Source organism: Ambystoma mexicanum, chromosome 2q (genome assembly GCF_040938575.1).
Source record: "Ambystoma mexicanum isolate Mex_15411 chromosome 2q, UKY_AmexF1_1, whole genome shotgun sequence".
Taxonomy (NCBI): domain Eukaryota; kingdom Metazoa; phylum Chordata; class Amphibia; order Caudata; family Ambystomatidae; genus Ambystoma; species Ambystoma mexicanum.
Genome location: NC_090924.1, coordinates 1,332,639,629 through 1,332,665,435, shown reverse-complemented (window position 1 = coordinate 1,332,665,435; position 25,807 = coordinate 1,332,639,629). Strand labels below are relative to the sequence as shown.

Genomic DNA, 25,807 nt, shown 5'->3' with positions numbered 1-25,807 from the left:
CCTTCGGTCTAAATCAAGAAAATGTCATCCATGTAGCGCATTGGTTTCTGGGATTTTTGTTGTAAAAACTGCTGCTTGAGTTCTGCCTTGAAAAGGTTTGGATACTGGATGCTATTTGCGTGCCCCTGGGAAAGTAAAGATACTTTGGGGGCAAACTGCAACCTATCAGTAAATGAGTGGTCAAATTGCTCCTCTTTTGTGAATTACCAGGCTGTGCGCATGAGTTTGCAGGTGGTAACCTCATGTGCCCCGCACACATATGACTCTGCCTGAAGCCACTCACATACCTTGTTTGAAAATTGGGGTTAACTGGTGGTACATTTTTCTTCCATCCATCTAGGCATGCACACACTGGCATAGACTGTGGTGCATCTGTGCTGATGGCATGTAGCAGCATAGAGGAGTCTTGGGTCAATAGGTCACAGTTTCCTTGTACACAACTCTTCGTTTTGTGAGCATGAATGTAGTTGCACTAATAAAAAATAAAAATGAATTTGGCATCAGGCCAATGTTGTGCACGTCTGCAAAGGTCATGTGGTATATTCTGGAACCAAACAATGTTGTGCCGGTGGTAGGATGCAGGAGGGCAAATGCAGCGGCATTTTACTATGGTCGAAAGTGCGAGCCTTCTGAAGGATCAACATTCTCCTGGGCAGAAGCATCAGATTTGGTGAAGATCCTGGGTACCTAGACTTTTAATAGGTGCAAGATCCTCTGACACCTAATGATGTGTGCACAGCATGCACAATGCGATAGTCCCACCACCCAGGGATTCCAGTGCAAAGCATTGACTACACGATCTATTCACATTCCATTGCATTCTACCCTTCTGCAAAATCCACCTCCTTCTCACGATCCTTGCCTTTTCTGTAGACAGGCACCAGAGATGTATTAATCACATAATCACAGAGAATGTGTTCATTCCCGGCCAGACATTTTCTGCAGCATCATGGGAAATCTGTTTGCTGTTGTGTATCCCTGCGCTTCCCTGTTTCTCCTTTTAAAATAATATCTTCCGGTGCCGGATCTTCACCGAGACAAGATAAATTACAGCTGTCCTCCAGCGATGGCCACTCAGGATTAACCTATTGGCACTACGCGTCTCGCCTGTCACGGGCGTCCATCTCAGCGGCTGGCAGTCCACTCCGGAACCCCATTACTGGCCTCTCGCAGCAGGGCGTAGCATGATCCCGGTGCACGGTCAGAGCCCTCCTCATCCGCCTGACAGGTGAAGCGCATTACCATATCTGGGCAGGGAAATAGGTGCAACTTTGCATTCACTGTGCAAATCCATTCGACGGCGGAAAATTCATTGATAAGAAGTCTCCTATTTCAGAAAGCATGGCGGTCCAAAGCATGGAGTGGGGGGAGGGATCGTAATGGACAGGTCTGGGCCACAAAGAAAAACACCCAAATTCATGAATCAAAGTGTGAAGGACATTGATTTTTAAATGATATGAGTACACCCCGTGTAATATTTTTCTGCAAATTTACGGCAAACGGTGCATGTTAAGAATGTTGGGCTAATACATTGGTCAAAACGTACAGTACAATGAATTTGCCACACTTGGTACGATCCCCAGCTCCGTAAGAATGCTATGGTGGTGAGTTTGGCAGTATAAAAGCAGATCAATATAACATATATAAATCATCATACTGGCATAAGTCCCCCCAGCCTAGGAAATGGGGTGGAACAAGAAGGAGCAGCGTTCCGGCAAAACACATCTTACCCGAGCACTCCTCTGTCCCCCAAGTCCAGGGGTTAGCACTGGGCACTCCCATATCCTGCACTTCACCAAGTAGACAGAAGACCCTCTGCCTAGTCTTCTGAAAGCAGTCTGCTCATTGAAGCAGGTTGCTTGCATGCAATATTGAGGTGGTCTGGTTCAAGAAGGATAGAAGGAAGGGCACTGTTCCATAGGAAGGAGCCAGTTGAGGAAAGAGATCTGCCCCAGCTCTCTGCTTGGAGAAGCATTTGTTCAGCAGAGATTTGGAGCAAAAAAAAATCGAAGGGATCAGGAAGGAGAGTATTAAGCAAGTTGCAACTGCCCAAACTGGTATATATGTCCTTCTATTTACAGGCATCCCTTTGTTAGGGCGAGTATTTTGATCAATCAAAACGGCACAGTCCAACTCCCATTCTAAGCTTAAAAGAGTTTCTTACTGAATCACTAAAGGCCATGTTTAAAATTGTGGACATTCTTATGTTCCCATAATGCTCTTTGTTTTCATGCAAATCACCATTCTGTGAAGTGATACTGTATTTGGGAACTGGTCTGGGGTCATGCCCCTGAGCCCCACCCTCTCCTACACACAGCCCCGCCGCTCCAGGAGGAGAGGGTTCCATTTTCAGCACTGAGTGCACCCCTTAAACTGCGGCACACTGGCCTACCAGGTCTCCTGGTATTTCCCCTTTGCTTGAAAGGCCAGTCGAGCCTGAGGCGCAGGAGTCCTGTTGTGGCATTTTGCTCAAATTTGATCAGTATAAAAGGGTCTTGATTTTTATCTGCATTTATTAAAATATATGGATGCATCAGATCTAACTAATACACATGCAGTTTTTGGGCCTCATTACGAGTCACCCGGTATGGAAATAACGGTGGCGGTAAACCCGCCGCCACTGTTGTTTCCATACCGGGTGATCTCGAGTCCTGCAGGCAGAGGTATCAATCCCGCCAGGTGTGACCTGGCGGGTTTAACACCGCCTCCCTGCAGGCGGACGTGGAAACAGCGTCACCATCACAAGATGGTGCCGGTGTGTCCATGGTCCCCATTCCCATTGAGTCAATGGGAATGGGGATTTACCAAATTCCGCCTCCAGAATTCCCGGCTCACTGGGGTTGTAATGCCCCAGTAATTCCGGGAATCATCGAGGCAGAATGGTAATACGAGTCCGGCGGTAACCGAGCAGGAAAAACCGGCAGGTTACAGCCGGACTCGTAATGAGGCCCATTGACTTTAGTCCCTATACTAATGAATCAAAAATAATTTCACTGAAAATGATTTCCAATAGAGCAATTAACACATTGTTGCATACCGTGTGGCTTAGCACACCATTGGTATTGTGTAATAAGGATTGCTGGAGTCACGCACTACATCATACTAAGGAATAAGCCACATTTACCGGCCTGTTGCATCCTTGCAGCCATGGCGGCATCCAGCCCATGCTCACGTCAGTCTCTCCATGCACTCGTGCACAATGTGAGATTACATAAACTGTGCCGCATTTGCGGGCCATGACACTACACCATTCTGACAACCACCCCAAAATGGTGGACTCTGGAAATGCACTGGCAGGCTTTGGTGGTGGGGCAGATGGCTCATTAGGAGGTCATAGACGATGTCTTGGTGAAAGGGCCTGAATTGAAGGGCTACATCTACCGAACGCTGGCACCCAGCAAGATCAGGGGTGTTGCCCACATCGGACAGAGCCGTGCACAATGAGCACCGCTCGCTATCCAGACAGAGTACGCAAACTGCACGGCAAGCCCTGTTCAATAGGATGCTCCCAGTTGCATATAGAGGGGTTGAAACTACATTGCACTAGAGGTGAGACAGAAGAACTAGGACCAGGATGAATGCATGTCAGCTCTTGCCAAGAAAATGGTGTTCATTATCTGTAACCTAAAGATCTCTACAGATAACTCAGCAGTGTACATACCACAATGCACAAGGCATAATAAATACACAGTATGTCACAGATAATTAAAATCACTCTCCTAGATCAAAAGAATTATATTAAAGAAAACGCCCACATCCTCTGATTGTGTTTGTCTTGTAGACAGGTGCTAGTGCCACCTTCTGGCCGGAATGTGGCATTACCTTCTATCAGCTTGAAAATCAATATCTTTGTTCAATTAATACCCTGAAGATCGTGTATGAAGCAGCACATGCTTTGGATCAGGGCCTTAATGGAACATTTTATTTGCAAACGACAAAGTTAAAAGTGGGCCCTTTCTCTGGGAGAATGTGTGCACTTACGTTTCTGTCGGTGTCTTGATTTTAGAGTTAAAAGCTTTGATAGACGAATTCAGGAACATTCTGTGGAATAAAGTGAATTAGGGAAAAGGCTTCCTTTATGCTCTGGATTCAAATTCATGTGTCTCCCTTTTTTTCCACAGTGTATCAGAAAGGATGTTTGGCACTAGTCATGCCTCGTGCCTCTTAATGTTCAAAGCTTGTCCCCTAGATGTGATTGTGTTAGTTCATGGATCCCACAGTTTCTATCTTGGTGGGGGTGCTTAGATGCAATTAAAATGATGTTATTTCCCGTTGTGCTTTATTTCTTATACATGTTTCCTCTTCCATATTGCTTTATTTAAAACAATTAATTGCATGTTCACTAAATTCTTCTCGGGTTATAAAAGGCCTCGGATTGCTCCTAGTAAATTAAAGTGAGTTAATACATTGGTGACATCACATTTCTTAACGTTACACTTTATGACACTGCAATTGGGATTCCTTTCAGATGACCTCATTAATTGGCTGGTCTGGTCTATTCTGGGAAAAGCATCCATATTCCCTTTTGCTATTATGGATAATTTCTATCTAAGAGGCAAGGCTAAGATCCTAGAAGCAGTTTCACTTAGTCTAACTACAACCCGTTTAAGAGAGTTCTTATTCCCACATAAACCATATCCTTCTGAATTTGTCTCGCAGTGCCTACGGCACAATACAATGATTAAGATGAATAGGACAAGTGTATTTTGAAAACTCTGGTTCGATAAGAGCATTAGGTTTGTGACTCAATTTTTTTAAAGTGATGATCTCATGTGTTGGCAAGAGTTTAGGGGTACATGTGTGATCTCCCCGGTTCTCAGATCACCCCGATATACTAGGATGCTTGAGTCCTTGTTGATAACCTGCCTCGTCACTGTAGTTATGGGTCCACCCGGATCCTGGAGGACTGTGATTATTGTCTCCTCCAGCAGTATGGCTTCTAGGCTTTAATCATTTCTGGGCATTAGAAGTTCCTGGGACACAAAAGGGTCTCCTGAATTGAATTTGGGGGTTAGATTGAGACATAGGATGGGGTGGGGTTATGTGGTCTCATATATGGAATGGAGTTGGGTGGGTTTCGAAATCAGCAAGTTTAACACAAAGCCCTCACTTTATACTTCATGGAGAATTGTTAAGCCCAACTAAACTGTTTACTGCTAAACCTGCCCAGGGAAGGAGTGTGCCTTTAAGCATATTTTTCTTGACTGTAAATCCATGAAGGCATTTTATAATCAAATTTGGAAAATACTGCAACTTATATGTAAGGTTAATGTTCCTTTTTATTTAAGCAACATTTAACTAAATAGCCTTGCTACCAACAGCAATACAGATGCAAGTGCTGTTCCCGTTTTGATTGATTTACATTTGTCACTGTTCAAATTATTACTGCGCATTGTAACCATTATCAGAATATTACAATCAGATCACGTTGGAATGGCATTTGTAACAGGCAAAAATGTGAAAAATGCATGGCAACAACTTCAAAACTATTGATGACGCGTAACATTTAATAGCATGCATTTACTAGTTATTTGTTTCACCCCACATCGTGTGGCTTGTTTGTTGCGTTATGTTATGTTACAATAATTTGTAAAGCGCAGCGTCCACCAGAGGGCCTCTTGGCGCTGAGTGGATTAGGACCTGACAACAGCTGGAAGAAAGCCACCAGGCATTAAAACAGGTAGATTTTCAGGGAACGTCTGAACAAAAGATGGTTCGCAGTCGCGCCAAGCGGGAAGGGTGTTCCAGATTTGGGTCGCAGCTATTGAAAAGGAGAGACCACAATGCGAGAATAATTAAAGCGCGCAGTGAGATTAAGACAGCGCCACCAGAATGCAGAGCTCAAAAGCGAGTGGAAGGGCCAAATTTAGTTTGTAGATATTCTACACTTGTACCATAAAAAGCACGGTGCACCAGGCAGAGAGATTTGAACTGAATACGGTTTGCCACCGGGAGCCATTGCAAACGGCAAAGAACAGTGGCAATGTGACTACCTATAGGCAATGAAGTGGCAACTCTAGCTGCCAACTTCTGCAGGTTCTGTAGACGCTGAATGAGATATGCAGATTGTGTTAAAAAGAGGGAATTGTAGTAGGCACCCGCGGGCGCGTGCATTGGAGGGGTCAGGACAGGAAGAACTTTCCAGAGGATTTTAAGCTGAAGATGCCATTTTTGACGCACTGCACTAACCTGGGCCTCGGCTGACAGAGAGGCAGGTATTTTGATGGCCATGTCCTTCACAGGGGGGACTGGTAAAGGGAACAGGCCCAGATTGGTGGGTCAAAACAGAGGAGTCCAAAGAGCTGCCACAAATGGTGGGCCAACTACAAGCACCTCTGTCTTGACTTGACATATATCAAGTCTCATGATTTGGGATGGACTCCCCTCATGGTGGGTCTGTTAGGTTTGCTTCATTTTTACCCCTTCCCCCTCCTTGTGTGTTTTCCTTTCCTTCAGGGTTTTGTTATGTAAATATGACTTCTTTTACATTGCAGCAATTATCTTACAAATTAATAATTATAGCTCTAGATGTATAAGTACACATCACAATCATGATTGATCACCCTTTTTTTCAGAATTAGTGGGGTCGTGATAAAGATTAGCTTATATATATTATTTTTCATTGTTTTCAAATTCGCAGTAGTTTACTTCTAATATTTCTGCCAGATTGCTTTACTCGTCGACATAAGACTTTTGCAGGACGAAGTTTACTGCAAATCCTGACATATATGTCTATTGTGTTTGATTAGCGTGTGCCATGTTTCTCTTGTATTATACATTTTTTCTAGGCAGTCACATGTATTTACAGTTCCGTATTGTGATGCCTGCATTCATAACACAATAAAAATGGTCAACTTAAAAAAAAAAAAAAAAACAGTTCATCATGTGCTGTTTCACTTCATGTCAAGAATATTCATGTTATGTTGATAGGTGTTTGTAAAGCCCACATCTGCCTTGGGTAGTCCATCCATCACCCCGAATGAGCCGGTGAGAACTGAAGCTGCACCTCCTCTTGTTTTGAGAGTATAGGGAATAGAATGGGGTGGTGGCAGGAATAGGCGTTGAGCTGCTGACCAGATGTACAGGTTCTTTTATGATGTAATGCACTCTGACCCATCTATGGCCTGGATTGTCAGTGCATGTTTCTACAGGAAATTGAGCTTATATCTTTGTAAGAGCCTCACAAGGACCCTGCATCTTAGTAGCCCAGAGGGGGCATTAATCAATCTCTCCACTGGTTGGGGTACTCTTTCGACATGTGTCAAAAACCAGCTATTGCCTTTACTTTATTTTGTCCGTGTAGATTGCCCAACAATCAACAATTATGAATATTTTCTTTATGCCATACTGGTTTTAAAACAGTATATATATATATATATATATAACATTTAGTAGTTATTGGCAGATATTTTAAAAATGGTTGAATGCAAAATGAAAGTATAAAAGCAAGGCGCGATGCTTGTACTCTTTTCTTTTGTGTTCCAGCTCATGTTGGTCCAGTTCCAAGGATCCGGTGGAGAAGAGAGCAGAGTTTACATCTCAGCTCTGCTTTCCTCCTCCCTCTTGGAAGAGCGCAGCGTTTTACGAGTGCATGCGCATTTCATGCTGGAGTAAGACCAATGGATCCGCATGGAATCCACATCAGATTAGCACCTGCGCCTAAGAAGGCAGATTCCATAGCGGCACATAGTGTAGTCGATTTCGCCTGGTTTATACTCATCTATTTCACAATACCCTATGTACATCTTTAGAATTGCATGTGGGGGCCCCAGCAGGTTGTATGTGCTGGTGTTGGTGGTCCCCTGCATGCAATTAGCTTTTTTATTGTCAATGGTGCTTGCAATACCATGTTTCTGTTTTTTTCCATTGTACTCCAGTTTGTTCAGATGCTGCTGAAGCCCCGCCTTTTAGGGAAACATTGCTGATAAGTGTTAAGGAATCTGTTGAACGCCCTTGTCAGTTTCTATATCAAGGCCTATATTTCCACATTTCATACAGTGGTAAACCACACTGGCTGCACACATACTGAGTGCACCAAAGCACTGTCGACTAATCTACTTTCTCCACTGACCTGGACTGCGGTTCCTGAGGGCGTTCAACCTAGTGCGTTTTAAGATCATAGCAAATGTAAAAAAGTTGATATGATGTGGAATTTATCACGCGCCTATACACAAGTGTTTCAACGCGCGACGAGTCAAAGGAGGGGGAACAGAGGGAAGACAGAGACATCGATCTTAATAGGCCAGTTGTCATTGAGATCGCGCAAGTGCAGGGGAAGGATGTGAGGGAAAGGGGCAAAGTGAGGGGGAGGGCACAGTGCAGTACATGGGATGGACAGTAAAAAGAAAGAAATAGTGCTGTACAAAGGCCCAATAACATAACATAGCATGTCTTTTATTCAACCCTGGTGATCTCAGTTAGCATAGTGGCCCCTTCACATGGTACAGAAGGAAACGGTCTGCATGTCGGAAATTATCTTGACTGGTACTTGTTTTCCCATTCTCCTAACACAATAAAAGGTTTTGAGGATTTTAAACCTCAAAGAAAAGAAAACCACCACCAGAGAATATAATATGGTTTTGAGCCACTAGAGGCGGAAATCACTAAACCCACACCCCCCAAGGCAGACCCTGCTTACACATCATGGTGAAATAGCCCTTCTCCACCAGCAATACATCCCTGATGGTCAACACTACACAAATAACCTTCCCTACTGCCCCATGCGCTGAAACACCTTCCATTAATGCTGGCCGGCTTCCAAGGGTGTGACTCAAAGCACAGCAATGTGTGGTATTAATTATTGATAGCTTGGTGCCACGTGCACATCAGGACAGCAACAACTCTCTGATGCATGAGTGCACATGTGCACCCATAACACCACGGCACACACTCGCCGGGCTTCACAACTCTGAAACCATTCTTCACTGATGCCAAAGAGTGTTATGTGGCATTAATTAAATATGTGAAACGCACCGTAAAGAAATAATTACAAGCTTATTTATTACTACAAATGCACATTTTTTCCAGAGCCTCGTTGCGAATTTGGCAGTATTAGCTCTGCTAATCCGGCAAACTTGAATACCACTACCACGGTGGGAAATTGGGGTACATTCCACACTTCACAAGCTACTGTTAGTCCCCATTTCGGAGTCTCATAGAACTCCATAAGGCCCTGGAGGAAATACCCCCAGAGGCAATTGTGCAGGCAAGAGTTACTCCATTTTCCAGCGAGTATTAAAAGACAATGGTTAGTCTTTCTTTTTCCAATGAGGGCGTTAAAGCCCTTTTCACTGTCTGTGCACATCTCTTTTTTTATTAAAATCACTGCATCACTCAAAGGAGAATGATAAACGTTGATAACAAAGATACAGGGAAACGACTGGAAGCCTAATCATTGTGAAAGGATGTGCAGGGCCGCAGGAGAAGGGCGGTAATTTGAAAACAATGTGCTCTTTATAGAGGTCCTATTTTTAAAAGGCTACCTAATTATGAGATGGGGTTAGCTGAGATTATTACCACATGCGGCACACAGAGAAGGGGTAAATGTGGGTTATTAATCTTATGATGTTCTTTCGATAGCTTCCACGCTGTACACGTCCCATGCACTCATGGCTCATAATTAGCTGTTACTTGAAGAGTAGGAACTCCTTAAATTACCACGTTTTGAACATTCCCGCCAAACTCGTAATGAGGACCACAATTCCACTGCACATTGAATTTTTGGAACTTCCCACTTGCTGCAAGCTCCCCGGGTATAGAGGGAGAGTGAGGAGCACAGAATTCCAGAGCCTCTGCGCTATGACGGTATCCCCACTTTACTTCATGTAGAAAACTTTCCCTAGACTGATTGAGACTGATTCATGGAATGTTTGACGAATAGGGATTTGCGGGCAGAATGGCATGCAAATCCCCGTTTTGCACGCAAACAATACCACGAACCAGGGCCATTGAGTCTTCCTTCACTTCGACAGAAATTGACTTTCTTATAAGTTTGCTTCTTGATGCCTTTACTCCGTCTGCATCTTCACATGCAATGAATGTGGTAAAGGTTAGCTAAAGGTTAGGGTCAAGTGGTGGCAGGTGGGTAGAATATGGGGTAAAAAGAAGGGGGGATACAGGAGACCTCCCCCTGTAATGACAGAGCGAATGCTAGGGGAAGTGACAGGCAGGAGAAGTAAAGGTTTGGAGAAGTAAATGTGACTCACTGAATGTATAGTAAAGTGAATGTAAGGGCACCAAAGACACACATCTGGTTGCAACATAGCTGGGCCATCCCAGAGGCTACCTATAGACAGCTAGACAGCAGGGTTCTTGAACCTTGTTCTCTGACATTAGCAGTGGATCCAATATGGAGATCCCTCGAGCATCTTTATGGTACTCAGTGCATCTTCCAGATGTGGCAAATCAAAGTCCTGTCAACACTGCACATCTGCAGGATGCTATAGTACAGGAAACTCGGATTCCCTTTACAATCAAGAAGGCTAGGGCAAGTAGAGACACGTGCAGAATCCCTGGCAAGGCTCAGCGTCGCATCATATTGCATTTGTTACAAAACCACTGCAGAATAAATACTGTGCGGCCTAAAGCACAACACATTAGAAGACACGTGTGGGGACTTTATCTACTAAGAGCTGGTAGAGATACATAAAAAGAAAAGTCAGTGGGTGTCTTATTACTGTGAAGAAGGCAGGGCCTTGGATAGTAGTAGTTATTGGAAATGCACATGCATCCCAATGAACAACAAAGACAACATCAGTCAGATGTGTTAAACAAAACAATGCAAGACTTTAACCTACACCAACGTCACTCACATTGTCCAAAATGACTATCACCTGAGCAGAGCAAAGCAAACAAGCATCAGATTCCTCTGAAACATCCACATTTTTACAAACAGCTGCAGATTCCATGGAGGACTTCCAAATCAATCTGGAAATCATTATGCAGACACAGATAACAGTCAGACCTAAGGGCTTCGCCCCTCTGACCCTCCACACCGAAGCCTGCCCCTCCATTGCAGCTACACACGCTTCACTTAAGGTAAAAGTGCAGTGTGCGACTGTTGCAAGTCAGTGGAGGCCACCTTGGCGCACCAAACCCTGCAAACATGGATTGCTGCCAATGGGAGGGCCTCTGCCGCAGTTAAAGGCCTTGTGTCTTCCATGTGCACGAAAAACAGGACTCAATAGGATTTTCAAACGGGGACACAAAGTTAATGAGGACAATAGAACGATGGAGAAAGAGCCAGGGTCTGTGACCAGTGCAGCTGCGTGGTTGCTAAGGTGATGAGTGCAAACAACGACACATTCCAGTTACATTTCCACTTCCCAGTTTAAAACATATATTCTGTAATGTAAGGACAATGTAAGGAGCTAGTCAAACACTGCATACTGAAAGACACGTTTACAAATATGCCTTAATGTTCATTAGTGTTAAGGGCAAGCTACACGTGGCTACTCGTTGAGAGATTAATACATTGTTATGCATCTACAAGCCAGTCTCAATTTCACAATAATAGCCTCGCCTGCTTTCTCTCTCTGACCTCCTGACCTATTAGTCCCTGATTCTCTGCCTATGTCGGTCCTCCTTGTTTCTTGTTGTATTGTTTTGTGTGCGCCCTGAGGCCTGCAGGAATGTGGCACGTTGTATAAGGATTCAAATAAATAAATATATAAATAAATGCATTCATATTACATATTTGCTTTTTTTTTAAATGAACAGTGTCAATGTTTGGGTTCCTCGGCGCCCTAGTGTACATGTACACTACTTACACAATCAGTGGGTGGCCAAACTCTGACAAGCACTGCTCTGCCCGGCAACAATCCTAGCGCTAAAATACTTCAGTCGATTTGAAGCTATTTAATGTTTAGCCCCGAGATAGGCCAAGTTCCTCACCTCCCTCCATGCGCAAGCTGTTTACCAATTCGACTTGGAAACAAGCTTCGGATAAAACTTGAGGGGGACCATGCAGAACATTCTGTCAGCAGTTGCCATCATTTTCCAGCCCATCATAAGGTGCTTTTCTCAAAGCAAACCGGTCCATCATAAGGTGTTTTTTTCGAAGAAAACCTAACCACATAAGGTGGAAACTGAAAGTAAAAGGGAATGGCCTGTAAAGGGCAGAAATATTCTCAGAGCCGTCTGATGTAAAGTTGCCGGCCCCCGTTCCCATCCGATTCACAAATAGGTTACTCTGGGCTACCCTTGACTTAAAGCCAGAGAGTGCTATTGAATGTTACTATAAGTACGTCTGACTTACTCCTGATGGCAGGCGTAAGTCAGAGCGACTCACAGTAATGTCTCTGTGGCTTGGCCCCACAGAGTACAGAAGCTGCATGAAGAAGGGTGCCTTATGCACCAGGCTTTAATTAGAACCCTATCAAAAGATGACCCTACAAAAAGACATTGGCCCTCATTACGACCCTGGCGGAGAACCATGGTGCAATTTGCACCATGGTCCATGGCGCTAAGCTGCCAACTCCGCCATGGTGGTTGGCGGACTTCCCGCCCCATTCCGACCTTGGCGGGGCGGTAAGTCCCCAATCCCCATTTACCCTTCCCCATTCCCATTTTTGCCCCATAGGGTATAATGGGAGTGGGGAAGGCGTTAATTACGCCACCGTAAATTACGGTGGCGTAATTAACAACAAGTCCCATAGCGCCATGGATTTTTCCGCCTGCAAAAAGCAGGCGTAAAAATCACCATGGCGCTACGGGAACTCGTACTCTGGCGGAAAGGGGCGCCATGGTTTACGCCGGCGTAAACCCCTTTCCGCCAGGGTCGTAATGAGGGCCATTATCGTCACCTATAGACACACCATCAATCTTATTAAGAACAAATCTTAATTCACTTGTTTATATCATCATACAAAATCATGAAACAAAAACCTTTCATAGCCGGGTGCATCCCTATCAGTATATGTTTCGGCAATCAGGCAGTGAACAGCTTCATTCAAAATCCTGTCCCCACCCATGCCTTCTTCAGGACCTCATATAACTACTGGAGTTGCTGGTTGTGTAGCTCAATCACCTAAATGACCCCTCTAAAGACACATGAATACATCATTGCAAAAGATGCCAGCATCGGTGCACTCAAGAATCTATCCACTTACCTTTGCCATCTGCGCCTGCACTCCATTTGCTTTGAGAGTTGCTACTGCTTTCTGCGCTGCCGCCGGACTGTCGAAGTCTACGAAGCCATACCCTGTGAGCAAATGAGGAAAAGGGGTGTTTAATGCTAACTTCCCTTCTTTAGCACTCTCCATGAAAACAATTCCAGCACACTACAGTTCCTAGGTTTTATTCTTGATCGAATTGTTGGCCACAGCCCTGCAAGGATTTGTGCCCCTCAAGAAAAGTACCACCGCCACTTGCTTAGAATAGGACACGGAATGATGCTTTGGGGTTCATTAGGGGAGCCTTGGTACCCTTCTGCTGGCAGGAGCACTAGCAGCTATCCTTTATGCCTTATTGGAGCCCCGGTACTTGATGCAAATAGTGTCTTCCCCTCTTACTGATAGTAGTGGCGGGACTTTTTCAGTCATCACGTGCCTACCAATGCGCAGGTTGCTGCTATGTGGATTTCCATGCACTGGCTTTATGTTATTTATTTATTTATTTGGACATTTGTAAAGCACACTGAACCCGGAGGCATCTGGGCACAGACCACACATTGAATGGTGGTCATTATCACAGACCACAATACAATGTTGAACACCGTTTTGCATGCGTCTGGCAGGTGACCCTGGTCTCTGGATGAGCCCATTACACAGGTTGCAAACACAACATTTTGCAAATAGAGTCTTTTTCAAACATTCATGGGTAGAATGCCCCACCTAATACCAGCATACAACTCTTACACATGGCAGATTAGAAGTGTTTCCATGCCACCTTCCGAGAAGGCTCTGCGATTCATCGAACATCTTGGCTATTAGCTCGGCTCACCATGGGATCACAAAAGCCGATTGTACTGTAGATGGCGTCTGAGAAAATGTGCACAGTCACTCGGCCACCCTTAGGTGCACTGTTTTATCTGAATGACGAGATACTTCCCTACCAACCAATGCCTCTGACTGGCTAGAAAGGATTGGAGAGAGTCGTTCACATGCCAACAGGATGCTCTAAAACAGACCCCCAGCAGATGTCTTCATACTGTGGAGGAAGGACCAGGCTGAGTGGGTGAAAAACTCTAGACCAGTGTTCTGCAACCTGTGGCTCTCCAGATGTTTTGTACTAGGTCACCAATGATCCTATACCATTAACTATGATGGCTAGTGTTGATGGGGGTTGTAGTCTGAAACAACTAGAGAGACAAAGGTTGCAGATCCCTGCCTTAGACAATCCAAACTTCATGATGGTTTATACAGAGGACTAGCTAGACACGCGCTTGGCTAACCAGAGTCTATGGGGGCTGAGCAGGGTCAAACCTTTCTTTCACCCTTCAATTACCATATATTTCGGATCTGACCAGAGTTGGGTCATCTGCGCGGTGTGAATTTAACAAAGTCATTTCATCTAGTGGACTTGATAGGTCATTTATATGCTGAGAAAGGATATCTTGAGATGGTGCAGGTAGTGGTGCTGAGATGGACAAATGAACCTTTTAAAACATATGTTTGTGTGATTTGAAAAAATGGTATATTTTTAGATACACTTCTGGTCAAGCACTGATAAGGAAATGGATCAGAAGGAGAATTAAACTGAAGGAGACCCTTGATGAGAACATTCTCTGTTAGATCTATCATGGGATGTTCATGTTGGGTTAGCCATGGAAACGTAGACTCCAGCAACAATGTGTTCCATAGTAACTCCAATGTGTACAACACACCCATTCTACATGGACAGCTATTGGAAAACCTCTTGCCTCACACATACCGACATACATGTATGTTTTTCCTAAATATACTGAGGTTGTGTTAGGCATTCGCACAATGCCTCACTACAGGGTTGGGGTCGGAAACCTGTGGCTTCCCGGTTGTTTTGGACAATGACTCCCTTAATCCCTCATCATTGATGATGCTGGCTTGGGCTGAGAGGAGCTGCAATCCAAGGCATCCATAGAGCCAATGTTTGCAGACTCCTGCAGCAGGGCATCATTAAAGCACAATGTGAATGGGTGGCTTTATACCAGGATGCATGTTCAAGAGTCGAATACTTTAAAACAGCATCTACTGAAAAGAAGCCATTCCAGATCTCCTTGCCCATCCCTGTGTCATCAACGAACACCAACAATAAGGATCACAAAAAGTCTTTTGGATGATGTCTCGTTTGGTAGTGTGGCATATTGGGTCTCATTACAAGTCTGCCAGGCTGGTAACACTGTTTCCGCTGCCTGAGATACCGATACCACCAGGACCTTACAAGTCCCGGCTGTCCGGCATATCAGGCGGCAGAAAGTGTAGGTCCCCTTTCCCATGCAATACCATAGGACTCCATGGGAATGGGGACAGGGAAGCACCAACACCGTTGCTAATGGTGCCAGTGCTTCCGTGAAACCTCTGTGGGATGGTGCCTTTACGCCCGGTAGGTCAGCCCTGTCAGGGGCAAGAGACCCCACCGTCAGAGTTGTAGTGTGGCAGTCCAGAAAGGGCCAGTACAGTGCAACCAACACCCTTATTTCCAGACCGCCACACTTGTAATGAGGCCATTGTCTCAAATTCATTGGACTGCCCATCGAAAATGTATCCATGTCTCATTATTCATTGTTTTAACCCTTTCCTAGGAGATCCCAGTTTAAACATTTGCAAGAGAGAACAGCTTTGCAATATGCAGTAAAATGCACTGTGAACATGAAATCAATGTCACTGCACAATGTGGATCAGAGTTCTGCAGAAAAAGTCAATGAGAGACCTCTGGGAGGTAGAGACTAAAATGCTGAGGAAGCAGACCTAAAGGTATATGCTTCAGGATGCGAAGAACATGAGAATCATTGGGTAGCATTACAATAATGTATATATATATATATTACTTGAAAGTGAATAGAGGATACACTTGGTGTAGTGCACTAATAAATGATCTGGGGATTATGGCTAGGGACTAAAGCTAGTGAGTAGGGGTGAGGATTCATGGCTAGGGAGCATGGAGGGGATTATAGTTGGGGAATATGCCTGGGGAGTATTGCTGCAGACAAAGGTGTGTGGTATGGCTGGGTCTTTTGGCTGGGATTAATGGCTGGGGATAGGGTTTGCAGATAAGGTTGGTGAATTATGGCTAGGTATTATGGTTATGATATGATATGATAGGTTATTTATAACACGCTTAATACCCAGAGGTTTCGAGGCGCAGACCCGGGGATTGAACCGGTGTTGCTCTGTGTCGTCTTGCTTCCAAAGTGAGCATATTGCCTCTAGGCTATCCTCCCGAGAAATGGTTGAGGATTTTGGTTGGCGATTATGGCTGGGGAGTATGCCTGTGGAATATGGCTGCAGATTATGACTGGTAATAATGGCAATGGGAGGAAGAACGGATGGGTGTAATGATTGGGATTATGGCTGTGGATCACGGCTGCAGAATATGCCCAGGGAGTATGCCTAGTGAGTATGTCTGAATTGTATGGTTGGGGATACTGTCTGGCTGGGGACTGTGTGACCCCTCATTGGTCTCTTAAAATAGGTTTGAACACTTTCAAGGCAACAGTGGAATTCCTACACACAGTGGTTCTCCTTGGCCACAGAAGGGCCTGCCAAGTTTTAGAACAGATCACACTTCTCTTAGGCCTCCAGGCATCAAAGCAGTTTGTACAGGTAGGAGCGGTAGCTTGGATGATACCAGGCCAATGTGTCACATATAAAAGTGGGAGATTTCACTAAACTGTTCTAAAGACTCGTCATGAAAGAAAGCTAAAAAATGTCATGTAGGGGCACCTCGTCATTGATAAACTCTGCGTATTTCATGACTTATAAGAACAACCAAATTAACTGCTCAAAGCTTCTTACTCATAGAGCAGACATTTCTGGCGCAGACGCCCAACACTCTGAGCTATTTTTACTGTCATGCATGGCTAAAAGATTATGTTTTATTATCATTGTTATTACTATGGTATTTATTGAGCGAGTACCTCAATTCAAAATGCAACGGAGCACTTTACAGAAGTATACAACAATGCCGATGCATAACAGAGTTCTTTTTAGGATACAGAGGGGCACCAAGGTGGGGTACAGCTGCATTGGGTGGCGGGGAGGAGAGGAGCAGATGGCATCTAGTGAGTAAGGTGACATGGGGGTGATTTATTTATTTTATTGTTTTTTTATAACACACCTAATACCGTACCTGAGTTTGGTTTCTAAGCCCGGATCCAGGATTCAAACCTCTGTTGCTCTGCAGCACGTTGCCCCTGTCCTATCCGATGTGATAACCTAGGTACTGAGGAGGAAAGACTCCTTAAAGAGGTGTGTCTTGAATTATTTCCTGAACCGTAGGAGCTTGGGGGTAAGTCTGATGTTCCATAGTCTTGGGCCGCAGGCAGTGAAGGCTTATTTTTTGGTCCTTTCTTTTTTGCAGCAGCGGATTTCAAGTCTGCACGTGTCCTGGCTTCTGGTGGTGTACTGTCCGCCAGAGATGTTGAGTTTCTCCTCGAGGTAGCTGAGTGACTTGAGGGCGACTGCCTTATAGATGATGCAGCAAGACTTGAAGGAGATTTGAGTGAAAGATGTTAGAAGAATGTTCAGAAGAAGGGATCAACATGAAACTATTTACAGGGGATTCCGGGTACATTGCCCAGATGTGAGGCAAGAACATGGTGGGTGGGCACGTGTAGGATGACATGCAGGTGTAAGCGTTTTGAGATGGAGTGTTTATCCTATTAGCATATTTGCTTCAGGGTTGCAGCAGCAAAGCAGTACTCAGTCACCACAACAAGAAAACAGACCACACATAGCCTAGCCCCCAACAGTACATGATGGCTACCAACTGAAAAACACACCTACGCACAGTGATTGGTGTCAACCAAACTGAAGCTGCCAACAGCACATCCCAGCTCTCTTGCTCTTTCACCCGCTCAGTCCTACCAACTTACCTACCCACCGCCTTGCTTTACAGATCCACCAGAGCACCATGAAAGCATGCAGGTGGCAACAGTGTGTGGTATAAGAACCTTTAGCATAACATCATCATAACACATGTAGACGGAGCCTGTGTGTGGCCTACAAGCTTTAGGAATCATAAAACCAGCTAAAAGTGACAAGATCTCACCCTCCACCCAAGCATCGTTAGAAGGAAATCCACTACCCAGGGTTAGAGTGAAATATGCTTACTTCAGCAGTAAGAGGCCTACAGTCCAACACATGACAACCAGACTTCTGCCACCAACCTAGCTGTCCACATACCACAGAAATCTAAAATCCCTACTTCTCAGCAATAAGCCTATCAAAAATATTCCACCACTATTCGGCCAGTAGCCAATGATATCCAGCAAGCTCACACCAATTCTCATGAGCCATGAAGCTACACCAAACAGCATAACACAATTGCTAAGCTCTTATACAGCATTACCCCATTAGATATTACAAGAAAGCAGTGATTGTGAAATGTTTCTTTCCACAGGAGGAGTGGTGCAGACAGGAGCAGCCAGCAGGAAGTGGCACGGCTCCTGCCACTCTCCACACTTCCTGCTTTGAGGGAGACATGCATATGCATTGCCAGGAGGCTCGGCCATGAGTGCACCCTACTCCACTAATAGGCTTTGCTGTTGCCTTAGTTTTACTTGGTCCTATTTTATTCAAATGAAGTGAAATAGCACTAAAACTCCCAGCAGGCGATTGATGGAGAAGTGAAAGCCCAGTACTGGACAATGCATCTTGCAAATCTTGGTCTACTAGGCCGAGCAGAGATGTCAGAGCACTGTGCACCATAGCTAGGAGATCTAAGCTGCATTCCTGGATGTGTTGCACAGCTAGTAAGAAGCAGGGGAAGAGCGAGAAAAGGCAAGCTACAGACCCAGCGACTCCGCTGGAGGAAGTGAAAGTGAGATAGTGTGCGGTGGGTGAGGGAATGTGACTTAGGCTTTACAGAGGAGGGGGGAGGGCAGAGGAATGCCCGATCTGGGGTCTACCCATGCACTCCAATCCCCTATTGAGAGCAGACTCCATCTATAGTGCTGTATAGATTTTCCTTTCACCACCCAGGGATAATACCGCTTTAGTGCCGCTAGGCAAATTTCCCTCCACCCGCCATTACTCCAGAATCTAGCACTCTAATCCGAGACTAGCCCTCATCAAGGCCCTCCCAGTTGGAGCAAGTAAAATGGGCAACCCCAGAAACCTTCGGACCAACCCTACACAAGTGACCATATGTTAGAGGATGGTCAGTAAGCCCCTTGCAGGAAAGCAATCCACTCCTATGCGCCCACCGTCCTGGAACTAGTAAGTGCTTGCAATGGACTCTCGCTCTGTAATCTCAACCTTGACCACATCTCAATCTAAGACGATATATACAGCTTGCTTTCAGTTGCACGCAGATATCTGTGATAGAATCATTGACCTCTGTTGCTGTTATTGGAACCTTCGACGTTCATGTTGCACACAGATGTGGTTATACACAGATCTCTAGAGCAGGTGCATTAACCAAAAAACCTATCTTAGCAGCAGCGGTGTAACACCAAGTCTGCAGAACCCCCCTACACGCCATGCTGAAGGACCAACCACCAAAGCTTCTCAAAGACGCCCAGGAGGTGCCCCTGAATCCAGCTAGTCCGGAGCAGCTTGCATGCGCACAGTGCATAATGTGCATGCTGGTGCAGGGGAAATGGTGCTTGACCAATTGCCACAGTGGGGGTACATGCCAGTGCAGTTGCAACACTGGGGTTTGCGAGCAATGCTGGAGCTAGGGGTCAACAGATAGTAGCAAATAAGCTATTTTCTTTTTACAGCTAAATCATGTGTTTTAGGGGCTCACCACAAGAAATGTTTGAAAGGGTGTGTCCAGTGGGTTTTAATGCACATCTCAGCCTTTTTATGGGAAAAGTACAATAGGGTAGAGTCGATTACAGAGAACATGAACCCATTGATCCCCATTGAAATCGACTCAGAATGCTGAGAATTCCCCCAAAATTGCCAATGGACAACCAAAAAGTGAGGAGCTTCTACTGTTTTCTATTGTTTCTTTTAAATAGAAATCTGAGAAGCAGCTCATGAATTAATTGAATACTTCTCTGTGTTGTAGTTAGCACTCTGCAGTGCCCAACACGTTTTAATTCTCCCCATTTTTAGTTTGGGCTATTAAGTGATGCTTAGGCAACCTATAAGATGAAACTATTGCATAGGATGGCAGATAGGGAGAAATAGCATAGGAGGAGGAACTCACAGCTTGTAGGTGTTGTTTGGTTATGTGGCCACCCATTGACTGCCCAGTTCCTGCTCCTCAATGCCCAAAACGCATCCTCATGGACACTCTTTGAACTCACTTTAATCAAACATTACCATCAAACTTTGTACTGGAAGGGCATGCAACTGTTTTTTTTTTCTTCAAAGAAGTGTTCTATGAGGTAATGACTTAATTAGAGCTGAAACCCGCTACTGATGTACTGAAAATGTATTAATCAGGTCTGCCTTCAGCCATTCCATTTATAAGCACTATGCATGTCCTTTACTGAAGTCCTTGTAAAAAAACAATAATTGGCAAAGCCAACAGTTTTGGCTTGTGTATAATTATTAGGCATTTGCCAGGCACTGCTATTAGATGCCAAGGTACTTGCAAGATTGTGATCCTGCTACAATCAGTGGCCAGTTAATACCAATACGGCGGTGCCTCGCAAGTGCCTTTCCCATGCCTACACTAAAGCCCCAACTGCTTGTTTTGTGCAGGTATGTCCCTAGATGGAAGACAGTAATAGTGGGTGCTTATAAGAAAAATTGTGGCAAAGTAGACATTTGCATTCGAACAACGACCGTCTTGCTGGGAGATGGCGCAGTCCCCAAATATTGACCGCTTAACAATACCAGCAGCATACATCACACAAGTGCATCTCTGTCAGCTTAATGTACCTAGAGTAATACTGAAGCTGACATGCTCCATGGGATGCTCAAGAAAGATTGTTTGGGTAAGCTGCCTATTCTATGCAGGGTGATTTAAAATGACCATCCCCATCATGTTTCTTTACGAGAGTCACTCTGATGTCTGCTAGTGATAACACGGAGACCCTGCTTTCTGCTGTAAAACAAACTCAATACAACCGGAGTTCCTGAAAATACACAAAGTGATGTAAACCCTGTACATTGTAATGACTTGATTCACTCAAGCCCCGCACTTGATAATAGCCAGAATGTTTCAAGGCTCTGACTACACACACACACACACACATACACCCACCCACACACACACCCCAACGAACTATACTCCCGATAAACAGAGACTGTGATGCATTTACTGGGCCCTGCTAAGGAAAGGGCTGGGGTGGCAAACCTGCTGGCAGGTGCAGGCACTGCCTACTTACAATCAATGCAGAGGTTCTAAGGAGGCATTCCAGTAGCATCTCATAGAATGACTAACATCCCTATGTGGAGATGCAGAACTGTGTTATAACGTGTATAGGAAGTCCAGTTACTTTCCTATCAGAAGTACGCCCCAATTGTAAGGGGCCATAGTGACATGTATTGGTGAACTAAGTGTCTCCAGTCCGCTCTGAGGTGTGAACGAAACCAGGGGAATGAAGTCCATACCACTGGAATCTTGCCTTCACATCAAACCCACCCAGCAAAAGTCCACAGACCGCATTAAACAACCCAGGTGTTTCAGCAGATCTGATTGGCGGTTATGTCCTAGAAATGCGGCTGCAGGTCCATTTGATTGGTAAAGTGCCTGGGGAAGATCTTTGCAAAAGAGGCAGAACGTTGTGCATGCCACTGTGGTCGGCTGAACAGAACCTGCCGCAAACTGCACCCGTTCTACAATTAAACAGGGAAGGGAGTGATAGAAATCGCGGCCTAAATGTGGAAGTCATTCACTTGCTTGGCAAGTCATTCTATTTCCATGCTTGAAGGGTTTGGAGTAGATTACTGCCTTCGCAGAAAGAAATGGAAGCAAATAATTATGCAAGCCAGGAAGTATTCTTCTGCACTTTCTTCCTCAAGTCTGAGAAGACAACTAAAGGCCCTGCTAGGAACCGAGGAGACATGCAATGAAAATTGAAACAAAACGTCAGCAAGCTTCAATTGGATTCATGTTTTAAGCACAATGCAGTCTATGGACGACTTTGACTTCCTGGCTCTGTTTTAAAAAAAAAAAGCTTTTTTAGCATTTTCTGGATTTAAACTACCCAAAAGCACTCAACAGGAGAAATGCCCCCTCCTTTTATCTGCCTAATATGCCACCTACCCCTACTTAATTAAAGTATGGCAGCCTTTCTGAGAAGTATTTGTTCTGTCTAATAAAAGTGAGGACACCATGCTGTCAAGACAATACTATCTTGCTATTAAAAAGTACACCTATTCCGCAAGGGTTCTGTAGACAGACATGATAACACTCTCATACATTGTTGAAAATCAATGAACTTGTAGGTCCCTGTATCGCTTGATGTGATTTGCAATCTGCAGTAAACTGCACTGAGAATTGGCGTGTGTGGCTGGCTGATTTTCCCCGGAGCAGACGTGGAGGGGAAACGAGGGTTGGCATGCTGCAGCAAACTGGGACCTTCTGTGCTCTTTTCCCACCTGGCATTGTGCGCTCTCCATGACTGTCGTCTCACTCTGACGCGGTGCTGTGTGTTGTGGTTCATTGTGGTGCAAATATCTCAGAAACGGTGCATCCTAGGGCCTTGAAAAGTGGGTTTCATCCTTTGAGTTTTGTTTCTCGCATCAAGACACTTCCTCACCTTTCACCTCACCCTGGCACCGTGCTGCATGAAGCAGTGCAAATATCTCAAAAACGGTGCGTTTTAAGGCCTTGAAATGTGGGTTTCAAGGCCTTTGAGTTTTGTTTCTTGTGTCAAGACAGTCAAAATGAGCCTTGTCCGGTCCTTCTACGACCACATCAATACTTTGCTGATTTCAGGCAACCCTGTCATGTATTGAAAAGATGAAAAGGGGTGGTGTGTACAAATGCCCAGTAGCCAGTAGACAGACATGATAACACTGTCAGTAATTGTTGAAAACCAATGATCGTGTAGTTCCTTCTTCCGAGTCTCTTATCGCTTGATGGGCTTTGCACTCTGAAGTAAACTGCACTGAGAATGGATGTGTGTGGCTGGCTGAAATCCCCTGGAGCAGACGTAGAGGGTGGGGGGAGAGTTGGCGTGCTGCAGCATATTTTGACCTTCTGTGTGCTCTCCCCACCTGTCGCATCACCCTTGCGCAGTGCAAATATCTCAGAAATGGTGCATCCTAGGGCCTTGAAATGTGGTTTTCAAGGCCTTTGAGTTTTGTTCTTTGCATTGAGATGCTTAAAATGAGCTTTGTCCGGTCCTTCTGTGACCAAACTGAAGTTTCGCCTGTCATGTGCTTTGAGGTGCAAATATCTCAGAAACGGTGCATCCTAGGACATTGAAACGTGTATTTTGAGGCCTCAAGTGTTGTTCCTCACATTGAGATGCTTAAAGTGACATCCACCTTGATGTTTCACTGCTTTCAGGCAAATTTTTCATGTATGCAGGGGCTGAAATCCGAGGAACCGGGTGGGGTGTCCACATGTGATGTATCCAGTGACATCCAGAGGATCCTCATAGGTAGCTATGCAACATTTGCTCTGGATTGGAATAAGTGGTGTGGAATTGTATAAGGAACAAACAAACAAACAAACAAACAGATTTTCTGTTTCATATCTATAGATAGAATAGCATCCTTAGCAGTGAAGCAATATTGAAAGTACGGCAGCCCGGCTGATTGAAAGAAGGCTACATCTGCATGGACCTGCAACACACCAAGCTATAGCCCTAGGATTGCAACTTTAAACTTGGCCCCATAAACATATATACCACCAGTAGGTTTAACCGCCAGAAGCAAAGTATTTCACAAGAGGCTTGCGCTCCTGCAAGCTTCCTAGCCCTCGCCAGTAACAGTTTTGGCTTACCTGACTTGGAATGGCTTTGCCGCTGCAACACCAACATCCGAAATGACTAGTCCAGACAAAAACCTAAACATATACAAACACACATGAAAGACCATGAGGTCTGAGGAAGGGACAGTCATTTCCCAGGCGCGTATGAGGGCGGAGTCATGAGACGTGCTTTCTGCATTGAGTACCCGAATTTGAGGATGTCGAAGAACAATGCAAACTTCACAAACTGGCCACTAGTGTCTATTATACATGCTCATGGGGCAATGGTCGAGAGGAGCGGGAACGGTCGTGGGCGCAGTATTCTACTACTTTTTGACTGTTTACAGCTCCACTACTTTTTGCAACCATTTTCACCATTTGTGAAGTTAAAGTGCACTTCTCTATTTTGCCACGAGATATTAGTTATGGCAAAACTGAAATCTGTTTCAACTCAATTGGCTGTCAACTGGCACGGCTGCCACCCTCGAAAAATATGTTGCACGTTGTTCTCTTCCTTCCTACTGGAGTCAAAGTTCCACTTCTTTTTTGGCACGCTTCTAACACTCCATGAAAGCGGAAAGAAGGAGTTCCGCCAGTGCTCCCATTGACTCCTTTGGTTCTTTGCTGACACTGCAAACGCGTGTTAGAACTGTAGTAAAGTGAAGCGGCTCTTCTGAGAGGTGCAGCTACTCTCCTAATTATAAAATAGGTCTGTGCCGCTGAAAAAGGTTCTCACTGAAGCAGCCCGAAGGATGCATGCTGCAGCCGTCTCATTGAGGCAACAGTGCCATTGCTGGGAATTGATGGAACAGCCCCACTACAATCATGCAATAATGAACGAGAAATTCAGGTATTGCTGCCTTTAAAATCAGAGCTGCAACTCCGGCTGTGCGGTGATGGTGGGTGCCATGTGTGCAGTGCAGTGTGCACTACACCATGCTATGGATTTTTAGGGTACGTGCCAAGTGAATCTTTGGTGTGTCTGCTGGAACTGGCCAGACGCCCCTCTATTTTGCCACATACAGACTATTCCAAAAACTTTGTGCAATATGTTTGACATACAATGTTTTTTTTTTTTTCTTCACAAAATTCCACATGTTAGGCCAAATGCTGAGCTGCCATTACAGGCAACGAGAACAAAGGTGGACAATTTTTGGCTTACTGCACAAAAACCCAGACTCATTTAAAAGTGGAAAAGGTCGCTTTAATGTGACAGGCCAAAGCTTACAATCAAAACGCTTAACTGGCTCCATGGCCTAACAAGCTAAAGAGATATTTGAACAATCAATTAAATAACTTAAACATTTTCATTTTCCCCCCAACAATTAAATAATTAAATAACCAATTTCCTCCCTAACGATCCCTTGGATCCTACCGTCTCCTTGCCCCTTTTCCAGGCGTCCCGCTTTCTCCCAGGGGCCATGCCCCTCCAGGCTCAATGCCTGTTCCCCCGGGGTGACCTGCTTGTGCAAACAGCGCCACCCCCTCCTTTCCCGTGTCATTCCCCCATTGTGCTTCCCTCCCCCCACATCAAAAGGGGCCATGCCCCCGGCGCCCCGGCCCACTTCAACCCCTTTTAACTCCCCTCTACATCAAACTCCCCCTTCCTATGACCTGCAGCCAGCCTGACCTGCCACATCAGCAACATATATTACACACAAACTTTCACAATTCCCTGACCTGTCACACGAAACTACCAACCCTACCCTCATAACAGACCCCAAAAAACTATAAAAAACTCCCCCTGACATCTAGAAACCCCCCCCGCATAATCCCATGAACAATGCACCCCCCCTATTCCATAACTGACATTACCCTAAAACCAAAAATGAAGGGGTGGGAGGGC

General features: G+C 45.0%; 1 protein-coding gene across 6 annotated transcripts in view; it reads right to left on the bottom strand.

Moving 5' to 3' along the window:
• The window catches only part of RBMS3 (RNA binding motif single stranded interacting protein 3), a 2,259,106-nt gene that overhangs the window by 1,174,435 nt on the left and 1,058,864 nt on the right, over positions 1 to 25,807 (bottom strand). For all 6 annotated transcript variants that reach the window (XM_069648793.1, XM_069648794.1, XM_069648792.1 and 3 more), the window contains exon 4: positions 13,110 to 13,201. In XM_069648793.1, the coding sequence (XP_069504894.1) occupies positions 13,110 to 13,201 (92 nt within the window). The remainder of the gene's footprint in view (positions 1 to 13,109; positions 13,202 to 25,807) is intronic.